We start from the raw sequence: 27428 nt of genomic DNA on the forward strand, positions 1-27428 counted from the left end.
TGGAAAAAGAACTTTTGCTCAGATTTTTACATTCATTGTCACAGGTCTTGGTAGAGTCTCTTTCTTGGAAATTCTGATGAGAAATGCAACCACAGATTCAAGAAGCTTCTCCTGACAAAACTGCTCTAAAAGCTGGTAGGCACCTGTAGTTTCAGCTTTTTGATAAAAACTAGATTAAACACCAGTGGTAGTGCCTGCAATGTCTTCTTTAAAACTGATGGTAAATGACTTCTCAAAGAAGAGGTTAGTTAGAAATTTCTGCATGGGCTGAAAAGCTAATGTTCAAAATGTTTGCGTATCCATCCCAATGTAGTCATTTGATGACAACTGACAAAGGACTACTCCAGCAGGTAGAAAAAATAATGGGAACTAGCAAAGAGACAGTATGTGTAGTGGAAATGCTGCAATGTATGCACAAACACAACAACTCTGTGAAATGCTTCAGAACCAAGCTCATGAAAAGTAGGACTATCATTCCAATAAAAAGCAGAATGGTTAAACTGGATGCAAAAACTTACTGTGGATTTTTCAGGTGATGCAGGAACATCAAATGTTTCATTAATATGGTTATCCAGTTCTTGCTGTGAGTGTGAATGATGAATTTGGTTCCAACTGTTCTTTTTAAATTGTTTGGGTGGTAATGCAGGAGGCTGCCCATCTATAGGAGTCTCTTGAGATCTAAATACCAAAATAGAAGTGCAAAGTGGAACGATCATGAGACATTGACAGTTCTTTCAGAGTTCAAAATACACTGAAAATACTAGAAGAAACTCAAAGAGTTTGACAGATGAATATCTGTATGTATTTTTAGAATCTCAAAAATGTACTGTGGTGGAATATATTGGAAGTGTATGTTTGGACATGTTGCTTCTTTTTTCTTGACAAGCAACTGTACACAGAACCAGTAAGTTCACCTTTTACACGTTACTTTTTTTTTTTTAAATGGTTTTAGCACTCTTAACCCACTTTATATTGGAATATTATAAAATTCACTGTACTTATACTCTGCACTCTTGCTAAAAATTATTTCTAAAATAGTTGTCACTTAATAGCTTTTCCTCAGTAAGAAAATCAATTAGTTTGCATCTGAAATTAATGTCTGCAATTTAAATCTTAAAAACAGACCCAAGCAGCATAATAAAGTGCTCCCACACTAGTTTTTGGCTTCTGATCTAAAAACAGAGGAGTGCAAGTTGAAGACAACTCAACTGTCTCCCTGCATTTATTTGAAAAGCCCATTGGAGATTATGGTGTTAAATTTTAATTTTTCAATTTAAAAGTATATGTGTACATTTCAAGAGAGTTTTGATATCCCCCCCATCTTGAACATATTCCCTTTTGAAACATGCGCAGTTTTGAAACATTTGTAAAAATGGCATTAGTCACCTGCATTTTTTTAGCTGAGTTATAATGCCATTACTGAAGATTAAACAGCAGAAAGTTCTATTTCTGTTTTAGATCTGCAAGCACTCTACTGTAGGTTAATAAAAATGTTCTCTTTGTTTATGTATAATATGGATAATTTTTACTAGTCCTTTTGGAATAAAAGTGTAACTGTATAATTTGTATTACATAAATACAAGACTCATCTTTCATTATATGGCTTTATATTTAAGAATTAAGAAGAACATTTTTAGAGGCCAAAAAGGGCAGTTAGCACCACATAGTTCCCATTAGCTCTAGTTTGAATGTCAGTTTCTAAATACCAGCAAAGATACATGCCTTCCTCCCCATGAGCCACTTTAAAAGGTATTATTAAGTAATTTAACGACTTATGACAACAGCCCACTGATACTAGTGGCAAATCCAAAAACCACCAAGAATGAAGTTACAGGTTATAGCTAAATCTGAAGACAACACTACCACTAAAAACGGGTGCCTTGGTTCTTTCTTTCACCCACACCCATGGCCCCTTTACTTGAAGCACTCCAATGCTCCTCCCTTGGCTAAAGCAGTTTACCAAGCAAGCAAAGATACACTGACTTTTTGGACAAGCCCAGGTAGCTCTCTGCTGGTTCAACAAGGTGAACTGATTCATTACAGGGTCGACCACCACAAGGAGAAGGAAGTACACTCCCAGAAGCCAGAAAGAAGATACTGCCCCTTTTGTTATCACCAAGCTGTAGCAGTAACTCATAGCATAACAACCCTCTAAAAAGCACAGGTAAAACCACGTGAGCAGTCCTACTGTATTTAATCGGTCTAGCCACAGTAAACTGTTAGCAGGGTAAGACTCCCATTATGAGACAGCATAACATTTCAAGTTGCTGCAAGTTGGAAAACCTAAGGCACGCATCAAATTCCATACTGTATAATTTGTTTCTATGCAATTAAAGTAAGGCAGATCCCACATACATGTTTTCAAATACAAACAAAAAAATCAGACCACAGTTGTCTACAGTGATTTCAAATAAAGGATGAACCTCTTTCAAAAAGCATGAACACTGAATGGGAACTGGAACACTTCAAAAAACCACACGTTTTCTATTTGGTTTTAAAAAGTTTTGTCAATTTTCTTGGAAAACAAAATATTGACAATTTTTTTTGTCGATGTATGAAAATGGTACATTTGAAAAGATCCTAACAACATTTTTTTCTGTTTGTTTTTGCTTAATTTCAACTTTCAGAAAATATTTTTTTTCATGCGGTGTTAAAACAAAAAAGTACTAATTATTCAGTATCTGATGTCTGAAGAATCTCATGTTCAAAACACACTAGGGAATAGAAAAAGTATTTCTTAACACTTTTCAATGCAAGAGCATATCGTCCTTTTATTTTATTTTTCAGGATAAGCAGCTTTTCTAAATTCATTTTTGTGGAGAAAGAGAAAAATATGATGATTGCCAACATTTGCAAAATGAATTTTTAGGGCAGCTATAAATTATTTAGACATTGATTTACAAAGGTCACCCAGAGCTTTTTAACTGCTTATGTATTTGTTCATTCAGGTCTGGCCAGCACAGATTATTCAGCCTTTTAAGTGAAGGGAAAAATAGTTATGTATTTTCCTGCAAACAATTACTCCTGAGAGCTTTAAACTGAATAAAAAAGGAACAGAAAACATAAGTAGAGACACAAAAGAAGTCATTCCGATAAAAGTAAAAGATGGGATCTTATGTTTGACTAGACGTCTGTACATACATGTCAACAAACACAAATAAATTCCTACCAAACATACAAACTTATAGAAAAGACTTGAAAAGTTACTTAAATGAGCATTTTAGAAGCAGCAATGCAAGTACTGTAATATATTAGCATAATGAATTGTGAGAACTAACAATCAAGCCTTGGGCAAAAACTTCATTGCTTTATATTTGCCCAGTCAGCTTTGAATTTCCTTATGAATGCTTAGACAATGGCAGTGAAAGCAGCCTATTTTGCAGGCAAAGCAGCTCCCTGTTACTGCATTCAGCAATTTACATAATAATAAAATAACACACAAACCCTGGCACTGACAAGCTTTGGGTATTTTTGTTACAGATATCTGGCCTGACCTTTTAATATATTAAGCAAAAGTTTCATACACACCCCCATAAATTTATTAAACTAAACACATATCATGTGCTTTTGGAATTTAAGGTTATAATAATCTCAGGGAACTACAAGCAGAAATCTCTCAATTTAGTTTTGAATAGCACATGCAGATGAAGAAAAAAAATGTGGAATTAAAGGTTGTATTAGCTAAGCTGTAATATCATTCTAAACTGCACTGAAACTAATTTCTTTTGCTACGTTGACTCCAAACTCAAAGAGACCACTAAACATACTGCTTGTCAAGTTAGCCCATCTGACTTTCTTACATATGTAAATTTGATCAATAAATAAAAGTTCCCAACAAATTAGCAGATGGACTACTCAAATCTTTTCACTCCAAAAGGTCAAACTGTTTAAGAAATAGCTTTTTGAACTCTAAAAGAGTATAATTTTAAATTATATTGCTAATATTAACTTCATGACTACTACTTTCTTTCATAAATCTCAAATCTCCAATCAATAACATCACCTGGAACTTTCAGAAGACCCTAATGGGGTTCATGTATTTTTGACAGTCAACATCCTCATTCTTAAAAATATCTTATACACTAGATATCTAGACTGGGAGATTAAATTCCACTTTTAAGCTTCCAACAAGGGAAAAACCAAAAACAAACCCCAAAATGTAGTGATGGAAGAGCAATAGTTTTTCTGCTAGGGCATAAAAAGTGCAAAATCATGAAAAAGAACAGCCATAGTTGCATAACTAATTTACAAAACCACTTCCTCTCTTTTTAAGACTCTTTTCTATGGTAAAATACACCAGAAATCAGGTATTAAATAAACAAATCCCAAGAACACTTAGGAACATCTTTTACAACTTAACTTAAAGGCATATGAATAAAATAGAATATTTAAGAACTGTGCTTACTTCACTGTATCCCTCTACTATTCAGTGAGTGTTTCTCATAACTGACTTCAGTTGGAGCCTTGCAACAGAAGGAACCTGACCCTGTGTGGCCTTTGTACAGCAAAACTCTAATATGAGAAAAGATTCACAAGTGTTCCAGTTTTGAGACTCCCTTGCTATATGAATAGGTTAAAAAAGCCCACCAAAAAGGGGACTTTATATTATTAGGCCAAATTAATGTTTTATAACTCTGAAAGCTAAATAACTAGCTGATGGGCAAATTATAACTATTGTACCCTATCATAAAAAGCATCTTGTGTTATTTCACAAAACTTTAAAAATTTTGTATTCTATTTCCCTCCCCAAAATCAGACAGTTGTGAAAACTGAATGCACAGTCCAAGCAAGGTTCTAAAATTGTGTTCAAATACCTTCCCAGAGTAATTTTTTCTGAGACACACAATTTGTTTGTAAACATCTAATTATGTTTGTGCTATTTTGTAGTTCTCGAATGGTTTTGAAACCATTTGAATGATTTCCCTACTAACAAAGATTACACAAAATTATGAGGGCAAGTTTAGCATTACATATATAGCTACATATAAGAAGGCACAGCGGCACTGTTAACAAGGTGTTATGTTGTGCACCTTTTTCCCCCCAATTAATCTGTAGTCTGACCACAAGTTATTGAGTACTTCAAATCTTTTAATAACTCAACTTTTTTTGTTTGTCATCCTTCTGGACTTAATACACAATAATAGTTTTTATTTTGCTGACCATACCATAGTAAACTTACAGCATCACAATTATTCAGCATAACAGAAAAAAAGCCTGAAAGTACTATCTTAAAAAAATAAAGATATACCCTATAACAATATACAAAACGTACTAGGAACCTCAGAATGCTGTGGTGCTAGAAAAGTATTTTGGCTAAGTAATTTGTAAAGCTCAGTTATACTTCTGTGCCTTGACAAAAAGCAAAACTTCCAAACTCACAGGAATTAAAAACTTTTTAATCACAAAACAACGTACTTCCGTTCTATAAAAACCAACAACTTTCGCTTCCACATCCAGACACAGATGGTCACATTACAGCAAACCCACATTTTGGGCGGGTGGGTGGGGAAGGTATTGTAATCCTGCACCAGGAATGTGTCAGATATAGGTCTTTACTTCTGTATCACCTAATTTTCAATAAGACCTATAGTAATACTCCCTAAAAAACAGCTACCTTTTTATTAGAATTTCTGGCTCTCCCTGACCCAAACATCTAACACTTAATGGTGAAGATTCCTGACTTATCTTCAGAAGCCCTGTATGCTACCATATAGTAATAATGACCAACAGAACTTACGGTGATGATTCCAATATGATGCTATTAGCCTGGGTGGAAGATGGAGATCTGTGATTTACAAATACTTCACTTGGCGAAGTGTGAACTACATGGTCCACTAAATGTCCAACTGATGAGGGTCGTAACCGGGCTCCTTCTTGAGTGAAGGCAGAGTTGCGACTAAGAGGGAAAGCACAGCAGTGCAATGTGAAAATAATATTATTATTGATCTACATTCCTTACACCACTACAAACGAATGCTAAAATAATTATGTTCTCTCAGTGCAAGCATATGTTCATATACATATTTTTATTAAGTAATTTAAGGTTTCAAAAATCACTGAAACAATAATGTTGTCTGATCAACATGCTATATGTCATAATTTTCTTTTTAAAAGTGTTCAAAAATTATTTTAATAAACACTATATGGCTAATATTTTTCTTTCTTCCCTTTTTTATTTTTTAATTAAAGAAGCCTGAAAGCATTATGGTCCAATGAACAGTCTACTGGACTGACAGTCCAATCAATGAGAAGAAAAATGAATCCCCAAGAAGAAAAATCCTGGCTCTGTTCATGGTAGACCTTAACCTGAATTCATTAAGATGAACATTTTATACCCTGCATCTTCTCCTAGAAGAATCATAAGCTTTGCACTGAGAGTCTTACCATTTCTGTGACCCAAAATTTTCCCATTTGAAACCTAGCATAGTGACGTAGGCATCTTTCTTCAAATGCTTTGAAGCATGCATGCATAAGTTACGTTATGCTATAAGCATCATTATTACACAATTTTTACAAAGATATTTAAGTGCTACAGATATTTACAACAGACTTTTGAATAATATGCTGCAATGCCAAAGAATCTTAAAACCTTCTTGTTTATGCAATACAAAATTGGATAATAACAATTCTTAAGCCAGTTTCAGCACACTGAGAAAATTGGTTTTTTTCCAAAAGAAATTAGGAATGATTTTTCACTAACTATAAACATAAAACAGAAAGCTCTATCATGTGAAAGAGTAAGCTTTGAAAGGAAATGCAGAAAAATTGAGGAGAATATATCTGCAAGGATTTCTGATTAAGTAATTTTCCCCAAAGTTTTAAGAAGTGGTATTAACTAGAATAAATTATTTCTAAAATATCACACAGATTTTATTATCAGGCTTTTTTTCTTAGGCAAATGAATAATTTAGTTTTAACTGTGCTTGAGAAAACTCAAGCTCTCAAATTTAGGGTAGCGTGCTACATCTTACACTTTTTATAGGTTGACTGAGAAGCACCTAAAATTCACCCCCAAATAGTTTCTCTTATCTGGAGCTAAATGTTCCAGAGAACCACAAAGCACATAATTTGTGAAGTTATTTGTCTCCATAATGCACTAATCCTTTTATTACACAAGTAGGTCACTCACATTACAGGTAGACAGCTACTTCTAGGGAGAGAAGATTCAATGCTACTTACTGATTTGGAGTTCCAGGTGGAGACCGTGATGGCAGGCTCTGTGTTTCCAACCTATCATCAGACAGTGAGTTCCTACTCACTACTTCCCAGTCCATCCCACTCATTAATTTCCGTGCCAAGGGTTTACTGGGGGATCTAGAATAAGAAAGTAAAATAAGTAACCAAAAATTATGAGGTACAAATATGTTCTATCTGATGTTCTATCATAGGACACTAAATTATATAGAAGAAATGGAATGTAACAACGCAAAACTATATTTACATGGGCAGTTCTACGTTTTCTCAATATATTGTACTTCATTTTCTGTACTTTGTACAAGAACATCAGTTAAATACAGTCACAAAATACTGTTGGCTGGGAGGGAGACAGGCAAGATGGAAGAGGAACCCACTAAACTTCACCAGGCATTTCTAATGCCTCAAAGAGACCCTGACTCAAACAGAACAGTCATTGAGAGGTCTGAACTTAAAAATGGAAGAAAAAAACAAAGCTCCAAACAAAAAAAAAAACCCCAAAAATGCAACAAGCAAAAACCTTCTAAGTAACACAACTATTTAGCCATCTCAGGAAAAATAAAGCAGTGGTATCATCAGCCCCAAAAAACTCCCAAAGACTTTGAAGAACTGAAAGTAGAGTAATCATCAACATGGCAACAGAGCTATTGAGTTTTGTTTACTCATCAGGGATTTCCATCAAGGTGACATGCTTTCTTCCAGAACATGTTTTGTCACATGTAAGGCGGGTGCAAACATCCTATTTAAACTTCTTTGTGGGTAACCAACCTTCATGTGGTTTTGTGCCAGAAACGTCCTTCATGTTAAAGGTCATTATCACCAGTAGTTTTACACAAGAGGAGTTGTATTTTCTACTTGTTGCCCTTTTTCAATATCGAGGAAACTTTTTCTTCTCATTCTCCAGTCATCCCAGGATACCTACAATCCCCTTCTGCTGTTTCTTTCACCTATTTCTTAAGCACAAATGAGACCATACTTGCACTCTCTCATGAAATACTATATTTCCCTTTTATACTGGAAATCATCAAATGAATCATCCAAGAACTGTGGTTGCTTTTTTCTTAGCATCACATTGGATGGTTCAGTCATGCCACGACTGAACATATCCAGACTTTTGTCATTTGCTGTTTTCAACCAAAAATTCTATAGCCAACAGCAAAAATTCTTTTAAACAATCCTTAATTGTACTGTGTATTTTGTGTTACTGGGTTTTCACCTTACTTCTACTACTTAGATGGTGCTATATAGTTCAAATTTCTCCTCTATCATTACCCAACCCTCTCTTGTTCCAGTGATACCTCAATTTCATCAGTCTTTTGTGCCATGATAATTTCATTCCCATTTGCCTTTATATTCTATCACTATACACTTTTCTACTCTGCAGCTTTGCACAATGAGGTGACAATATATTATTGTATCGGTATAACTCCTTCATTTGTTTCCCCAGCTCCATACACCTATATCACAAAATAACTTCTGCCCTTGCTGTTCTTGGGACACATGGTAACTGTTATCTTCACTGTTATCACCTTACTGATTTACTGAAAGTGCAAGTCCAGAAAGAAGGAACTTTGAGAAATTAAGGAACTACCCGCACACAAATTACAACCTTCTGAAAATGAGAACCTTAGTTGCTAATACATTTTTGCTTCCCACGGAACTTAAAACTCAATGCAAGCCACCAGCTTAAGGAGACTGTCCTTGAATTATCAAAAAAGTCTACAACAATAACCAACCAGGCGTCATATTGAATAATCTATCTTCACATACAGAAATATTTAAGTCCTATTGATGTCAACAGTGTTTGATACTAAAGGAGTGGTAATCTGTGAAGGGTTTATTTTTGTTTTTACACCCCCAAGCAGTTCTGAACACATACTGCATGCTGCTTTGCTGCTCTAAAGACTTACTGAATAACAGCTGCCAAATTTCAGACACTTAAGTGAGATGGGCTATTCTAAATACTACTTGTTCAGGTTTTATTCCACCTGAGAAAAAAAATCTAATAGTATATTGATATTTGAAAACAGGGAAAATATCAATTATTTAATTCCTGAGGAAAAACACATCCATTCTTAGCGTTCTTCACGGTATTTAAGCAGTATTAATTTGATTCAAAAAGTAATTAGCTTGCTATCATGTCAATTAAAGTAACATTTCAATTTCTGTAATATGCTTCAAATGTGAGCAACTCAAACCACTTAGATATTTTTCTTCACAAACACAGCAAATTTGAGCAGCTGTGAACAGGTAAAACAACAAGAAACCAGCAGAACTGAAATGCATGTCTAATGCTTTCCGTTCATTATTCTTTTATTAATCAAAGCTATCGTTAGCTAGATTTTGCTGAGAGCACGCTTGCAGCCAGATTAGCACCAAGAGTCAGCTCTGCCAAGAGGTAGATTCTACTAACCAAAGAACAGGCTGAGGGAAAAATGCAGAGGAACATAATATATCCAAAGCTAAATTAGGTAAATACAGGACTGCAGATATGGTATTTTCTGACAGACAAGTAAAGGCAGCTATTGAACCTCATTTACCTTCAGTGAAAAAGCAACAAGTGAAGTATAGGAAAGTTGGTGGGGGTTTTTTTTGTTAAATGCTCAACAACAGTGAAAGGGCACTATCCTTGCCTGTATAAAACAAATTAAATTACAAAGAAAGAAACAAAAATAGATAGAGAGAGGGGAAAAAAGTTTTTCCAGAAACTACATTTTTGACTGCTTCAGAAAAAAACCACTGCATTGTATCTTAAGTCATAGTTTGTAACTGCATTTTTGAAAACTTCCTCAATCTATGCAACAAACGAACGTAACTCTAAAATGAGAAAAGCATCACCTTCTTCCCCATCAAAAAAATGCAATGTTAAGAAAACTCACCTTTTACTGTGGATAGGGTCTGATCTTTCAGAAATAATACCTTATTACCATGATAAGCAGCTGCAGTGTTTATCAGCAAAGGTTCGTTTCAATTATTTTATTAACAGCTCTAACCTCAGAGTCCCACCCACTCATGTTTGTTGCCTCCATTTCCTGTCTTTGCAGAAATTTCAAAGAAAAAATTACCACACTGCAGCACCAAACTTCAGTGCTGTGGCTTTTTTGATACTAGCTCTCCTGCCAACACTTCTGTATCTAACAATAAGTTATTTTTTTATTAACATTTAAGATATGTTGTGAAATATTCCTGCAAGTTTCTCCTGTATCACTAATTCCTTACAATATTCAAATAACTTTCTCATGCCAGAGTGCAGCTGAGGAGATGGGAGGGGGGAAGTAAGCTGTAAAAATCTTTTTAAATGCTTTGATAAACTTTGAAATCCTAAATTCCACATTTCTCTGCTCAGTCTGGATGCTTCTATTGCACCCCAGCAAAGGGCCCTGCTAGTTAACAGCATAAACTATTTTCAGATATAATTTTTGGTGTATCTGCAGAAACATTCTTAAAAAAGTTGGAAGAAGTCCTATCTATCTGAGTAGGCACAGAGACCAAAAACTTTATCTGCCCCCAAAATCAAGAACAGTCTTAAGAGTTGCGATACTATGTCAAATACAAAAAAACGAGTAGCAGGGATGAAATTATATAATGCAAATAAAAAATAGCATGACAAATTATATTAGCTCAGCTACAGTACACAAAAGCTTTTGAAGATAGAATTTGTTTTCCCTCACACAGCTGAAGTGTTAAATTCTTGCAGGAGCTGGGAAAGAAAGAGGGTATTGTTTGGGAATACAGGTGGTAATCTTTTAAATCATTTCTGTCCCAAAAATAAGTATAACCTGGAGCCACAGTCTTGCTTTGTATTTTGACAAGGAGTACAGGGAATGCATTTCTCAGCAAAACCGGCAACTACTGCTTCACACCAAGAGAATGAAACTGTATACAAATCTGCAGATACACCACAAATGACATATGCAATTTAAAGCAACTGAGGAATTATTTAATTAACCTGAATAAATGCATAGTTGAAGCAAGACTGGATTTTTTGAAACGGAGAATGCAACTTAATGATAGGGAGTTTGCAAATACAAATGACCGAGATACCCACTCACTATAATACAACGCACATAAACTACCTCTCTCAGCTCCAGTACACAACCAGAATTAGAATATTTTGCAAGAAGTCTTAAGAAGGAACAGTGCTCTTTAAGAAATCTCTCAATTCATTACTTGATTGAACTTTTATAATCTACTTTCACTTTTATTATGCTCCCAGGAATTCTTACGGGTTTTCTTGGGTTGCGAATATCCTGCAACAAATGAGGCGAAGAGAATAGCTGTAATGAAGATTAAAAAAAAAATAAAAAAAAAATCTAAACAACTGCAGCAAGAGTCTTCTATACGCTTGTTAGTGCTGCATGAAGATTAAAAAAACAACATCTACAAAATGTATCAAATTTATTACAAACCATCTCCTTCACAGAAATAGATTCCAATTTTTTAAATTAATCTTAAATGCTTTTATGATTTGGAAAAAAATAATAGTCCATGAATATTACTTCAGCTGATTTTTAAGTTAAATCCTGAAGATAAACAGCTAAGCCTACTAACTGTAGGTTATACCTGCTTGTTTTATTCAAATGGCTGTTAAGAAATTTTATTTCCATGTCCTGTGCTCTGTATCTATGTTCCGCTCCGTGTGCAAAGGCTAGATGATCATTACTTGTGGCAATCACCATTTCTCAACTTAGAACAAATAGATCACTCAAATAACATTTCAATGTAACTATCAGTGTTATTTTCTTACAATTAAATGATTCAAAAGTTTGCTTAGACAATATTAGCTCAAATAAGGCAGTTTCTAGTTAAATATTGATAAGAAAACAGAGTGTAAATCTGGATAGCTCTAGAATAAAAACCTGAAAACACCTTTTTTTTTTTTAAACTGATCTTGAATAAATCTTCTGATGTGGTAATAATAAAAGCAACAGTAATTATTTAAATTTTTTTATGTGTCCATTTAATTCTCAAGAAAGAGCTGACTGCAATGCCAGCACACTCCTGGTTTCACAGCAAAAGGCAACCAATACCTAGCAGAATTTTCAAAAGCAACTGAAACAAGCCCACTGCTTGACAGCTTAACATGCTGTTCAACAACATGATGACTTTGTCCAAGAAAGACCCACTGAGGAAAAGAAAGGCATGTTCCAGGAAAAAAACAAAAAACAAAAAACAAAAAAACCAAAAAAACCCCCACATTATACCTGGAAAACCTTAAAAAGCAAAATTTATCCTCTGCATGAATACAAAAGGGCTAACATCTACTCAGTATTTCAACTTCAAATGTAAATGTTTATAAGACAAAGAATTAAACATAATGTTCTTGGATTAAGCTTCTTCAATCACATGATGTTCCAGAAATGTCTTGTATTTCAAGTTTTCTCACCCTTGAAAATAGTAAAAGTCTTTAAAATTGAAAATGCATTAATTTCACACTGTGATGTAGAAGACAGAGAAAGAAGCAGATGATCTATTAAAAGCCTTTCAAGGTGTATTTGTTACAATACATCATTAATTTCAGTTCACTGAGGTCCACATATATGCCCCAGACAGTCATCAACATTACTAAACAACTCAAAAGGTGAGGATGAATGCTGTATTCCTTAATCCAAAAGCAACAGTGGAAAATAAAATTACTGAGGACAGAAGAGCCAAGCATTTTATTAACTAAAAAAAGCCAAAAAGACTTGAGAAAACATCAGAGCAGTTCTAGCCATGACTTCCAATTTTATCCAGAACATGTATTACGAAATACAAGTGACCCCAGCACCAACTGTTCAGTTTTGACGCAAAGGGAAGAGTGCCATCTACTGAATAAGAGTTTCTGAAACGATAAATATACTCCTCAAAACCAAGTATTGGCTCTCCTCCACCCTACTTACTTGTGGGAAATTGCCAAGTTCACATTGCAACAAGAAAAAGAGTTTTTAACTGATTCATAACTGTCATTTAAATAAATAAAACTCAGTTGTCACCGTGTTGAGTCTTCTGAGTATTAAAAAAAGTCACCCCAAGTAAAAAATCTAACCCGACTCCCAAAGTAAATTAGAGTAAAAAATAATTCTACAGCACACAGAACAAATTGGTCTTATAAAATCTACCTGTTGAACAAACATGTCACAGCACTTCTGCCCCCAAATCCTACTAATATGGAGCTGTGTATCTATGGTGTGCCAGCTAAAAACTCGAATTATATTATATTGCACAGGGGGAAAGAAGGGGGGGGTGGGGGGTGGTGGAAATCAAGGCAGAATTCACCAATGCTCTGAAAAACAGTGTTTGCAGGTACTTGAGAAAGGTTGCTGGGCTTGTTACTAGAAGTCTGCAAGCATAAATTTAAACTCCAGAGTTTGTTAATGGATAACTATGCTAAAAGACATTCCCCATGTCAGTAAGCATAAAAAAAGCACAGAGCATGCTCCCTACCCATAAGCATTTTTTCTATTAATGATCAGAGCAGACTGCCAAATGGATGTAGCAGCACTTCTACTTTTGAATACTGTATCATAATTTCTGAATGAAGAACTAAGTCTATGTCTTGACTGTTTTCTTGTAATCACTAAACCCCTCGGGAGTCTAAAACACAATTAAGTAATAGATTCTGTGATTAGCCAACTACTCTGTGACAGAATACCTTCAGAAGCAGCTCGCTCCCATAGTAAAATACCGCATTGGGACTATAGTAAGCTGTTCTTACCAAGTAAGACACAGTACCTTATTCTAAAGGAAACATATGTGTACAGTTGTAGGTTATTACCAGGGATAAAACACACCCATTAACTCAATGTTTTATATATAGTTAAATATATAGTTATATATATCTATATAATATAAATAGTTAAAGAGACCATTCTTTGCAATAAAGACAGCACAAAAAGGGCTAGTACCTGTCACAACAAACCACAGTTTGAAGGCTATTCTGAATTCTGAAAATAAAGGAGAAAATATTAAAGAATAGCCTTATTAACTTTTCTGTCATAAGATTCTCCCCCATTTCTGGCTGCCCCAAAGAGACACCCATCCACATCAAAATTAAACTCCTTAATATAGTTAAGTCAAGCCACCAGCAATCATCAACATTTTTGCAAACAGAAAACAATAATCCCGTAACATCTAAAAAGATACAAACAGAAAAATTACTGATCTTGTACAAACGTAAGTTGCTTACCTTGCAAATACTCTGTCTTTGTTTGCTCTTTCTTTACCATACTGCACAGACTGGACCTCTGTTCTCCCACTGGAAAACAAAACAAAACCAAACCACTAAATGCAACAAACTCAGGATAACAATTTCTTGCTTAAAATTGAATCATCTCAACAAGAAACCCTAAATTCTATTTCCAGCCATGCTCAAACAACTATGCTAGCTTCAGTACAGTGTAACTTCAGAAAGCACTTGGTGGAAGCGTAGGTCTTCTTTCCCATTACACTCTAACTGTAACAAAGACCAATTAATTTTAGGCATAACATAAATCTTTCTCTTCTCTTCCTTTTTCTTCTTGGATAACACTTAACAGTATAATCTTTCCTGTTATAGCCAAAATCAAAAGTTACAGCAGCTCCTCCGTACTCCTCCTAAACTATTCCCTGAATTGCTAATAACTTAGTCGCTACTTAGTTCAGCAAAATATCATGAAAAAAATCAGATAATAAGCACATCAGGATTGTATTATTCTATGCAAGTTGTCAAAACCAAGATTAGATCTTGGAACTTGCTGACTTTTCATGTAAGACCAGACGTCTTGTGTCAAATCAAAGATCCTTTATAATATTTCATAATTTCTGTTTTAGAAAAAAAATAGAATTTTGACTGTCTATCAGCAGTTAAGAATTGGTGGCAAGATACCAGCAGAACTCCCTCTTGAAGCCACTTCCCCATTTATAAATTCAGACCAAGGCAGAGAGTCAGAGGATACTGATACTTAAAACTCTGCTCTTTTCTGTCCCTTACAGGGACATTTACACTGAAATCAAAGAATAATTAGCTATTTTCACATTCATATTACAGAACTACTGGGTGCGTGAAGGCTGGAGAAATGGGCCAACTAGAATCTCATTAAATTCATAGGATCATAGAATGGTTTAGGTTGGAAGGGACCTTAAAGATCATCTAGTTCCAAACCCCCTGCCATGGGCAGGGATACTTTCCACCAGACCAGGTTGCTCAAAGCCCCATCCAGCCTGGCCTTGAACACTTCCAGGAATGGGGCATCCACAACTACTCTGGGCAACTGGTTCCAGTGTCTCACCACCCTCACAGTGAAGAACTTCTTCCTTACATCTAATCTAAATCTACCCTCTTTCAGTTTAAAGCCACTACCCCTTGTCCTATCACTACATGCCCTTGTAAAAAGTCCCTCTCCAGCTTTCTTGTAGGCCCCCTTTAGGTACTGGAAGGCTGCTATAAAGTCTCCCTGGATCCTTCTCTTCTCCAGGCTGAACAACCCCAGCTCTCTCAGCTTGTCTTCATAGGAGAGGTGCTCCAGCCCGCGATCATCTTCGTGGCCCTCCTCTGGACTCGCTCCAACAGGTCCATGTCCTTCTTACGTTGGGGACCCCAGAGCTGAACGCAGTACTGCAGGTGGGGTCTCATGAGAGTGGAGTAGAGGGGGAGAATCACCTCCCTCAACCTGCTGGTCACACTTCTTTTGATGCAGCCCAGAACGCGACTGGCTTCCTGGGCTGCAAGTGCACGTTGCTGGCTCATATTCAATTTTTCATCCACTAATACCCCAAGTCCTTCTCCGCAGGGCTGCTCTCAATCCACTCATTGCCCACCCTGCTTGGGATTGTCCTGACCCATGTGCAGGACCTTGCACTTGACCTTGTTGAACTTCATGAGGATCGCATGGGCCCACCTCTCAAGCCTGTCAAGGTCCTCTGGATGGCATCCCTTCCCTCCAGCATGTCAACCGCACCACACAGCTTGGTGTCATCGGCAGACTTGCTGAGGGTGCACTCAATCCCACTGTACATGTCACCGACAAAGATGTTAAACAGCACTGGTCCCAATACCGACCCCTGAGGAATGCCACTCGTCACTGGTCTCCACTCGGACATCAAGCCGTTGACTGCCAATCTTTGAGCGTGACCATCCAGCCGATTCCTTATCCACTGAGTGGTCCGTCCATCAAATCCATGTCTCTCCAATTTAGAGACAAGGATGTCATGCGGGACAATGTCAAATGCTTTGCACAAACCCAAGCAGATGACGTCTGTTGCTCTTCCTTATCCACCAACACTGTAAGCCCATCATAGAAGGCCACCAAATTTGTCAGGCACGATTTGCCCTTAGTGAATCCATGTTGACTGTCACCAATCACCTCCCTATTTTCCGTGTGCCCTAGCATAGTTTCCAGGAAGATCTGCTCCATGATCTTGCTGGGCACAGAAGTGAGACTGACTGGCCTGTAGTTCCCCGGGTCTTGCTTTTTTCTGTTTTTAAAAATGGGGGTTATGTTTCTCCTTTTCCAGTCAGCGGGAACTTCCCCAGACTGCCACAACTTCTCAGATATGATCAATAGTGGCTTAGTCACTTCATCTGCCAGTTCCCTCAGGACCTGTGGATGCATCTCATCAGGTCCCATGGACTTGTGCACCTTCAGGTACCTTAGATGGTCTCGAACCTGATCATCTACAGTGGGCGGTTCTTCATTCTCCCAGTCCCTGCCTTTGCCTTCTGCAATTTGGGCAGTGTGGCTGGAGCACTTGCTGGCGACAACCGAGGCAAAAAAGTCGTTGAGTACCTCAGCCTACTCCGTGTCCCAGGTAACCAGGTCTTCCTGGTCAGATGGCCTGTAGCAGACCCCCACTATAATGTCACCTGTCCCTGCCCTCGCTTTATTCCTGACCCACAGGCTCTCGGTCCGGTCCTCATCCATCCCCAGGGGGAGCTCTGTGCACTCCAGCTGTTCACTGACATGGAGGCCGACACTGCCTCCTTGTCTCCCCTGTCTGTCCTTCCTAAAGAGCCTGCATCCTTCCATTCCAACACTCGTCATAGGAGCTGTCCCGCAACATGTCCGTGATGCCAATAAGATCGTAGCTCTGCAAGCGTGAGCTTGCAGAGACCCACACCTGGGGAGAAATAACCCCGTGCACAGGCTGAGTGCCAGCTGACTGGAAAGCAGGTTTACTCAACGCTGGTGAGACCACATCTGGAGTCCTGTGTTGAGTTCCAAGGTCCCTGAAGTCAAGCAAAGGGCCACAAAGACAATTAAGGGTCCAGAACATCTGACATATGAGGAGAGGCTGAGAGAGCTGGGACTGTTCAGCCTCAGGAAGAGAAGGCTCGGAGGATCAAATGAGTGTGTACAAATGCCTGAAGGGGTAAGTAAAAACTAAAGCCAGACTCTTCCCAAGGGAGCCCAGAGACAGGACAAAAGACAATGGGCACAAACTAAAATATGAGATAACCTACTTAAACAAAAACCCCACAAAACAAAAAAACCTTTCTTACTGTGAAGGTGGTCAAACACTGGATCAGGTTGCTCAGAGATGGTGTGGAGTTTCCATCCTTGGAGACATTCAAAACCTGGCTGAACATGGTCCTAGGCAACCTGCTATAGTGGACCCTGTCTGAACAGGGCATTGGACTAGACACAGTGTCCAGAGCTGCCTTCCAACCTCTGCCATGCTGCAATTCTAGAAATCTCTCTTTTCAAACCTGCTGCCTGCTAACTTCCTCGGATTATAAATTTTTAACTCTGACAAGCAGTAAGCTGACTATGTTTTCCTCTATTCCTTTTCAATAACTCTAACATTGTATTTACCTTTCTCTAACTGCTACTAATAATTGATTTAATGTTTTCAGAGAAATACAAAGCTCCAAGACAGTAATAGCTTATTTATAATTGATGTTCCTCCCCTTTTCTTTCCTTGTGTAGATTACTTTGCATTTTTGGACACTGAACTTGATCTACCATTTTATTGCCTACTCACTCCTCATTGCGACATACCCCCGCAACTTTCTGCAGTTAACTTCAGCTTTTACTAAAAAAAGTGTATCACTTCAGTGGTAACTTCCCTTTGTTGTGAAGAAGGGACATTTCCCATCTGGTTTAAACAGTTGCTAATATACAATAAAACTCTTCATGTTTTGGCAGTTCACTTCTTTATCTGAGGAGTACTATTAGAACCACTTTGAAAATCTAAGGACAGCGTACAGAAGTCAGATTTTTTCATCAGTAGTCTTCTTGATCCCTCCTGGAAGTTTTGGGGTTTTTTTAAAAAAAAAAAAAAAATCAACAACCTCATTTTAAGATTTGCTGCATTAGAATCTTTTAGTCCAGTGGAAATAATAGATTATGTAACACATTTAATAGTACAACAATTTCATGTCTCTGATTTCTTTCAGAACTCAAGATAATTCTGTCTAGCTCTGGCAGTTTAGTATTTTATTAGTTTGTTTTAATCATAGAAATGTTGGCTAGAAGTCTCTAGTCCAATCTCCTGCTAACACTAGGTCATGTCTGGCCATGGCTTTGTCTAGCCAAGTTTTGAAAGCCTCCAAAAATAGAGATCCCACAACCTCTCTGGTTAACTTGTTCCAGTAATGCACTATCGTCCTAGAAAAACAAAAAACCCCAAAACTTTTCCTAATCTCCAGCTAGAATCTTCAAGGTGAAATCTGTGGCTGTTAATTAACCCTTGTTCTGTCACCTGCCATTACCAGCACAAGTTTGGCTCCATCATCTCTGACACTGCCCTTGAAGTAGTTTTAGGCTTGTTACTGAATTCCCCCTTAGCTTCCTCTTCACCAGATTAAACCAGCCCAGTGCCCTTAACCTCTCCTTGTGTGCCATGTTACTACTATTATGCTGCCTCTAAACAATCTCTCAAACTACTTGCAGAAATTCTAGCCTTTTGGCTGCTTCATTAACTTTAATGACCTTCTTCATTTTTATGCAGTTTCCCTTTTCATCTTACATTAACATAAGTTGAATGTCATCATCAAAGAGCTATTCTGTAATAGTAACCACAATGATTCAAATTCAAAATCTTCACAGAAATGAAAAAGCTCTCCCAAATTCACTACAGCAACATTGAACCAAGTCTCTAACACTGTTCAGGATCACAGAATGCTGTTTCTCAAATGGGTGCTGTGAATGCTGGTCAAAAAAACAGATGGTATAGAAATTTAGCCACTGAATTATTTTCCTCTTTATACATTTATGCAATTCACAAGTGTAACAGAAATAGTCTGTTGTTGTGTTTTCTAGCTTTTCATCATCTCCCTTTGTACACCACAGACACTGTTGCCATTCTAGATGGATGATTAGTAGTAGCTCCATTACTCTCTACTTCAGGCACAATTTAAACCATCGGCATTCTGCATTACTTGCAGAGAGTTAACTCAGTTACTGAACTGAGATTTTTTTTTTTTTAATATATATATATAAAAAGCATAAAACACTAAAAAGCAACACCACCCACTCTATCGTTAGAATAGAAATTATACTTGGGGATTATAGCTATTCCACAGTCATTCTTTGCACCTCCAAGCTTTTTGCCTATTATGTTAAGTTCATCCTTAAAAGTTATGGACTTAACGTCATCCTTATTTTCTAAACTTCTGGGTTTGGTGCAGAACATGTATGTCTTTTTGTCTTCACCTAGTTCCTATTTGTATGCATCTAGCTTAAGTCGGCTTTACTTGTACAAGCTTCTTTTCACTGATTTCTATTTGATCTTTATTTAGGTCTGTTATGTTGCTGTGGCTGCACACAAGATCTGAGATCCATCAGTTTTCAAAAACACCAGGTCAAAGACTTTGAAGTTCTGAGACAACTTTTAAGATAAACACCACCCAGCAGGTAAGCAGGTGAAGAAAAGCAGCCTGTGAGACAATGTCAGAGTACTAGCTTGATAACAACCACTAATAATACAATAATTATATATTCAAGCTATCCTAGAAAATTACTGACATTTGAAACTTAGGCCAACAGGTCCCCTGGGGAACACTTGCAGGATTCAAAAGCTACTTGAATTATGGCACCTTTTAATATAATATAGATTCTAAATAATTCCTTATTTATTGATGAGTTGCCTGTTCTCTTATGTTCTTTCCCATCTATATCAAAACAGTACTTACCAGTACCGGAACTTGGAACCCAAAGTGAAATAATGCGCAAAAAAGTTCTTCTGAGGGGGGAGCGGTCTGTCCAAACGGAAGAACGTGTGATGTTCAACACAAGCTTTCCACAGATTCTTACATGCTCTGTAATTCACCATATTGAATCCCAGTAATGTTTCTCTAGATTCATGCTAAAAATGAGAAAAAATTATTTCAGATAAAAATTATTCCAAGTTACTTTTGAAATTAAGATAAACATTGTTAGCTTTGGATTTTTTTTTTAAATTATGCTTTTTGAAGTGGTTCTCTAATTTTACATTAACTTTATGTATTATAAACCCTTTTAAAATACCTCTAAGTTTTCTTTAAAGGATTTTTTTTTTTTAAATGAGCCTGCTCAAAGGTTAACAGTCTGTTTAGTGATACTGAAACAAGTCTAGATGGGAAAAATGGTCCCAAAAGGTAGGATCCAAACTACATTAAAAAAATTTCTGTGATTTGAGAACTCAAAGGCAACATGCCTCCCTGTTTCAAGACTACTACTGTTAAGACAAGGAATTGTCATGCACACATGCCAATTAGAGATTGGGAACAGGTATTGATCTCAAGAGCAACTGATGTGCCTACTTCTAAATGATTAATTAGGTTCCTGGTAAAGGAAAGAAGAAAAATTGCAAAGCAAGCTAAGTTATTCTGCCTGTTGAGGGAGCTTGATTACAACCTTTGTAGCTCAGAAAATATAATCAGCACTTTGCTTTCTCTTCACAGTACTAAATCCTCCACAACATTTAGCACACCTTAACTGTTTTCACTTAGCAGTAAACTCCTTTTCCAAATTAAGCTTTTGCTGGCCTGCTCATCTTTAGAGCTGCTGAGATACCAAGGCGTAGACCTGCAACTCTTCCTCCAGTGTTGTATTTGGGAAGTTGTTGTGACTAAGGGCTAAGAACCACACTGTACTTTCAGCCACATGATGAATTTAAAGTAAAGAATAAAATTGATTTTAAAAGTAAACAGCAAATTCTGAGTACCTATTGATGAAATTCAAGACATTATATGCAAGAAACTAAAACCTGACATTTTACTTCAATTTACAAAAATTACTTCTATCTCTTTTCTTAATTTCCAAGTATTGCCAACTGTTCCCTGTATTTTCTAGACATAACAGAAGTACTTAAAAATTAAAAGTCACTAACAAGGTAACAGAAATTAAATCCATTACCTACTGAGTTAAAAAAGGCTTTATCAACAATGTAAATGTACAATAATATAAACAAGATACATTACTATTCTGCAAGACAGCAACTATGTAAAATTATGGACTGCCTCATCTAGATCCAGTAAAGGACAAACGAGCTAAGATTTTAGATTCCAACAAAAAGCTCTCATGACGTAGCAAATTTTAATGCTCTGTCAGCCTTTTACACTGTTGGAAAAGAGAATTTCACAAGTTATATGAGCTGATGATCACGCATTTTCATGTTACTCAAAGCATTATAATTATGGGTTGGGGGGGGAAAAAATATCCTGCTTTTTCCCCCTAGTTTGTATTCCAGAGAATGAGCAGATCTGATTCTCATGCCACCATCTGATCACTAGATCAGGCATGAAGCATGAAGGAGGGGCCGGTATCGGTATCGCATGATGAGAAGGAGCTGCAGCTAGATCAGCTTAATTGTAATGCGAAACAGCACTTTCACAGGAACTTGGTGTGTTAGAGCTTTAAAGGTAGCTTAACAATAGTTCTATTCATAGCTTTTAAGGCGTTCATTGCAGTGCAGAGAGAACTGATTCTCAAACCCTACCCTTCATCTCAATTACAGCTAGGAATCAATCTTTAAGGTAAAGAAAACTGTAAGATATTAGCTCCCAAGTGCACCCATCCTTTTCATATCCACCCTTGCAGGTTCTGTAATATCCAAACATAAGCTGGGCAATTGAAATTCATCTTTGCTGATGATTCTGGGGGGCAAGCCCTGGTTCTGGTAGCTAGATTTAGAATAATAAGATTGCCCCTGTTTTCCCTGAAAATAGTAGGCTTGAATCAACGTGGGCTCATCTTAAGACCCCAAGGCAACATTTATAACGTCCATGGTACCTCAGCCAAAAGCACGGAACATAACAGGACAGTTATACTGTAGCCTATGAGAATGTTTTTATAGCAGAAGGCTCCAGGAAGATGCTGAATGCTCTATGGTATGACAATGACATACAGGTATTTCAGGGTTTTATGTCTGTTGAAACAGTGTTAGAAGACTACCTCAGGGAGTCACAGTAATTTCAGAGAATCCAGCTATCTTACTAATTGCATCCATGGTTCCTATTAGAGAGATGAAAACAGTCTGCTTGCTACAGAGGGAGAGAAGAATGAAGCAGCTGGAATGCAATATCAGTGATGAGGCTCAGGGCCCCAAGTGTGAAACTACAGGTAAGCCAAATACCACCATGTAAAGTTAATTTAAATCGTAACCTTACAAATGTACACCATGTGGCAGCCTACCTATAGAATCCAAGAAGAAACACTGGAGGGATAGGGCAAAGTAAAGTCTAAGTCATGTTTGTGGTTCCTTTTAATAAAAGGACAAAAAAAGCAGAACGGATATTGGTGCCTCTCTCACATACAACAGCTCATCCCTTGAACATGCACCTTGGGTGGGGACATTCATTCAAACCCACCTTTGCCTGATTTCAAATAGGGACTTCGGAGCAGATGTCTCACTGCTCAGGAGATAAACTGGGTTGAAAAAATACTTCTCTAGTGGGTCTCTTTCACTTTGTCTAAACAAAGAAGAATCCCAGAACAAAGCAAAAATTGCCTACCCTCATGTCCGAGAGAGTCAAAGACTTACGCTTTATAAGCAGCAGATGCCCCAGAGACTCAAGATATTCCACAAATAGTGGACAAAAGTCCTGTGGAAGCTTAAATGCAACACAGATGGTGCCAACAGTATCTGCTCTTCACGCAAAAACCCAATGGCAGAAACTCTGACAGAATTAGGCAACAATCAGCTAGGCATCTAATGAATGCCAGCATTACTTAAAATCAAATATGTACTTGGGCAGATAAGCCCACATATCACCTTGTGATTCTAGCCTCAGTTCTTTCTAAAGGTCAGTACGAAGAAAAAATTCAAAGCACAAACTTTAGATACATAACCTATAATAAAAAAAAAAAAAATAATAATTTTGGCCACTCACTGAAACCATAGCATCAGAGCATTCAGCATCTTCCTGGAGCCTTGTGCTATAAAAACATTCTCATAGGCTGCAGTACAACTGTCCTGTTATTTTCCGTGCTTTTGGCTGAAGTACCATGGACGTTATAAAAGATGTTGGTCATGGGCAAAACCTATGATATTGTTTTGTTACAGACTCAAGTAATTTTTCAGTGGACATCTGGGCTCTAAAAGAGCAAAAGAACATGCTGAACAACTTATTTGGCTGTCAAAGAATCAAGACCACTAAAGTATGCTGGACAGCATTAAGAGTTTGATGCTGACTATTGACATTACAACAGCCAAGGGTGCAACTAACTAAAAAAAAGCAGCTTAGAGAAACATCTAGAAAAATGAAACTCCTGAATTATTCTCAAACAGCTTCAAAGCATGTAAGGGAAGCAGCATATGGAACAGGCAGGATAAACAAAAATATGGTGAAAAAACTGCCATTGAAGTTATGGCTCAGGGGGCTTCTTATGTCAGATGAAGAAGTCATACATATAACATTCTTTTCCCGCCACAAAATCATAAAGAAACAATGAAAAGAAAATCTACTCCAGTGGATGCGTGCTCCAGCTACATAATTGTCAAAATACACAACAAGCTTCCATTCAAGATTATATTACACTACCAGTGGAAAATGACTTTGACATTAAACTGCTTCATCTGACTTCCTTTAAGTGATTTATTTAAACACAGATATAATCTATTAAAAGCAGACAAATAATTCTTTACTTATGTTGATGCCTCTAAGCAATGCCAAGTCAGGGAATAAATTTAATAGGTGATTAAAAGATAAGGGACTTGCACTTTTGAGGACAGTTGCCATTAAAAGCTCCCAACACGCATTAGCAGTATTTGAAAAATATCTGTTTAGGACTACTTAAAAGCATATGTAGCCCAGTTTGGAAAAAATAAAAATACTGGAAAATTCCCCTCCCAAGTCCACTAATATAATATCCTATAGCATCTCAGCTTTGCATCCGAATAAATATGGTTACTCAGCTGTACAATTTACACACAATGTTGAAAAACATCTTCAGTACACAATGAATGTGTTTTCACTGCCATATCATAAATCGGTGCTTTTAAACAAACACTCAAAGTGCTAGACCAGAGGTATTTTACATACCAAATATGCAATCACTGAGTCACTTCACCTAGTTTCTGCTGCCTAAAAAGAGCCATTTAGGCTCCCTTTATTGTTAATGGGAGTGAAAGCAAAAGTAAGCACATACCACCAGAGAGCAACTTAATCCATCCTAAAATGTACTTCCAATGCATGCAAGATGTTTCACACTTTGCATGTGTCTGGTTACTATAGAGGAAGTCTAATGATTAGCTTTAGTTAGCTAATTACCATGAAACTGAAAATATGTTCTGTTAACCTAACTGAAGCTGAAAATAGGTGAGATGAATCTTATCCTACAAGTCTACTCAGGGAAAGTAACTCTGGAAATAACAATTTCAATATTAGGTTTGATTAAAAAATTAGCTTAAGTATGCCTTCTTTGGAAGCCAAATCGGAGCTTTAATCTTAAGATATTCATGACTTGGAATGAATGAAAATTAAGTTCTTGCCAGTTTTCATCTGATACTTAGAGTTTAAAGGAAAACAGTACAAGGCTTTTTAATTCGTTGGCTTCTTTCAGAAAAGAAATTACATTAGTTACATATACGACATTCTGGTGCGAGTAACAATATGCAGAGTATTGAGAAGCAACAGAAAAAACAAGATGAGAAAGCTGTCTTTATATTACCTTCAATTATATGCAGATTTTTTTTCTGCAGAAAATAGAGAAAACACTCAAGTACAGTACCCAATCCAGTTTTATATCCAGGTATCTCAATCTTCAAGATCCTGAACTTTGCTACTATAGCTTTTTCTCAGGTTCTGATTTAGAAAACAACTGCAGTTCATAATTTCTGAATTCCAAATAAAAAAACAAATTTTCATCTCAGATCTAAATACAACAAACATTTCTGCAACTGTAATGGAAGTTACTCACACTGGTATCAAGACAAAATTTGACCTCTGGGCTGCCAGAGATCAGTTTGCCTTTGAGAACTAACCTACAGCTCCTGCAGGATATTAAGAACTACCTGTGTCACCACAATATGCCGCCCCCCCCCCCCTTTTTAACCACAACCATTTTTCTGCTCACATTGCATGGTGTCTGCTCACGTTGACAGATACTCCTATTTATTTCATGTAATAGCCAAAGTTCATTTCTTTCTACACATAATCACTCCAAAATCCTCTAACTCCCATTATCCTACTTCTGAACTGATAGCTACTTATGCTGCTCCAAGCACACAGGTCAAACTTCTGTCAACTAATACACAACGAAGTGTCTGCATGTGGTCATGTAGTTCCATTTGTGAAAACTGCAAACTCCTGGGCCTCATTTTAAAGGATCTGCTTTTAAGATACACAGTTTGACTCCTTTTTTCAGTCCTAGTACTAGTCACCAGCCATTGGCCTGATCTGATGTAACAGGTGTTTTTCCTCCTTATATTTTTTCTTGTTCAACCATATTGTCCCTAAATCTGGAATAGTCCTATAGTACTCAGGATGCATTTCTCCCTAGAATCCCTTTTTTATGTGGTCAATAGCTTTCCATTTCAGGTTTTCAAATCCTTTCAGTTGCAAGAACTGCACAAGACCTTTTAACTAATCTGATGAGTTAATCACATAGTCATATTTTTAATTAATTCCTCCATCTTCCCCAGTGATATATCTGTGATGGGTTTAGACTAATCTCTTGGAGGCATGGAACAATCCATTTCTTGCTGAATTAAACACACAGTGGTCCTGTGGTGCTTCACAGGGTAGCAAACACACACCACAAGCAGTGAAACATACACATTCTTCACAGAAAGCTTCAACTTTTTCCCCAACAAATTTAGAAGTACGCATAAAAAATTACCATATGTAATTTAAAACTGCAAGGACATTCTTCTCTCTTCTGTTTAAATATAAGTAATAAAGCCAACTTGTATTACTAAATCTGAATAACAAAAATCAGCATCTTTTAATCAAACATTTACTTACAAGCACATATACAATTGAAGCAGCATTAAGCATTACCTTTAATTTTAATTTGGTTTCTTCTGAAATTTAAATTTAGTATTGATTTACTTTCAACCTTTTCAACATTCGTCTTATATAAGCAAGTTACATTTCCTGCATATAAATGTAAAACTAAATGTGTCTAAAATATAAGGCAAATCAAATGAAAAAAGGTCTTATAAAGCATTATAATGGCCCATTTGAGAACTGAAACAGTCAGAATGTTGATGAAACTGGACTTTTAATTGCAGATAAAGGCAAGAATCAAAATAATATAAGCCAGTATAATCAGACATGCAGTATGGAGAAATTTCATTGCTCTCATTTTTTGAGATAATATTTAAAACAGTACTCACCAATTCTTTCCTAAGTTGAATAAAAAACTGTTTGCACTTAAAAGAAATTTTTACAATCTTCAACCTAAATGAAAAATAAAATCACAATATTTAAACATTTAGTATACTGAATCGTGGTTAAAGGCTTAAAGAAACCTACTTAAAATATACTTTCTAGAGAGAACAGGTTTCACTTCATTTCCATGAAATTTCCATAGACAAAAAACAAGATGTCAAAGATTATATAAAATTGCTTGTATAATTTTAAATTTATGAGCCATATATTTATGTTATCTATCAAATTCATTTGTTTCCATCCTAAACCCAAAGCAGTTGCTAATTTAAGTATCTTTTCCCAGTTCCAAAGTCCAAAGAGCTATTCTATCCCCAGGTCATTCCAACCAGATGTTCTCTTTTGTGCAACTGCTTTCATTATCCCTTAGAATATGAAAACATACATTGAACTTCACCTTATTCCTGAAAGACATTCTTTCGCTATGTTATTACATGTCTTTAAATATAACCAGAACTTG

General features: G+C 36.7%; 1 protein-coding gene across 8 annotated transcripts in view; it reads right to left on the reverse strand.

Moving 5' to 3' along the window:
• PTPN4 (protein tyrosine phosphatase non-receptor type 4) overlaps nt 1-27428 on the reverse strand; it is a 122162-nt gene that overhangs the window by 25205 nt on the left and 69529 nt on the right. For all 8 annotated transcript variants that reach the window (XR_011324298.1, XM_069781045.1, XM_069781043.1 and 5 more), the window contains 6 exons: nt 26917-26980; nt 20288-20460; nt 14363-14431; nt 7180-7314; nt 5738-5896; nt 519-678 (listed from right to left, as the gene is read on the reverse strand). Coding sequence is in view for 7 of the 8 variants with exons in the window: in XM_069781045.1 (XP_069637146.1) it covers nt 519-678; nt 5738-5896; nt 7180-7314; nt 14363-14431; nt 20288-20460; nt 26917-26980 (760 nt within the window). In the remaining variant the exon portion in view is untranslated. The remainder of the gene's footprint in view (nt 1-518; nt 679-5737; nt 5897-7179; nt 7315-14362; nt 14432-20287; nt 20461-26916; nt 26981-27428) is intronic.

Source organism: Haliaeetus albicilla, chromosome 4, assembly GCF_947461875.1.
Source record: "Haliaeetus albicilla chromosome 4, bHalAlb1.1, whole genome shotgun sequence".
Lineage (NCBI taxonomy): Eukaryota > Metazoa > Chordata > Aves > Accipitriformes > Accipitridae > Haliaeetus > Haliaeetus albicilla.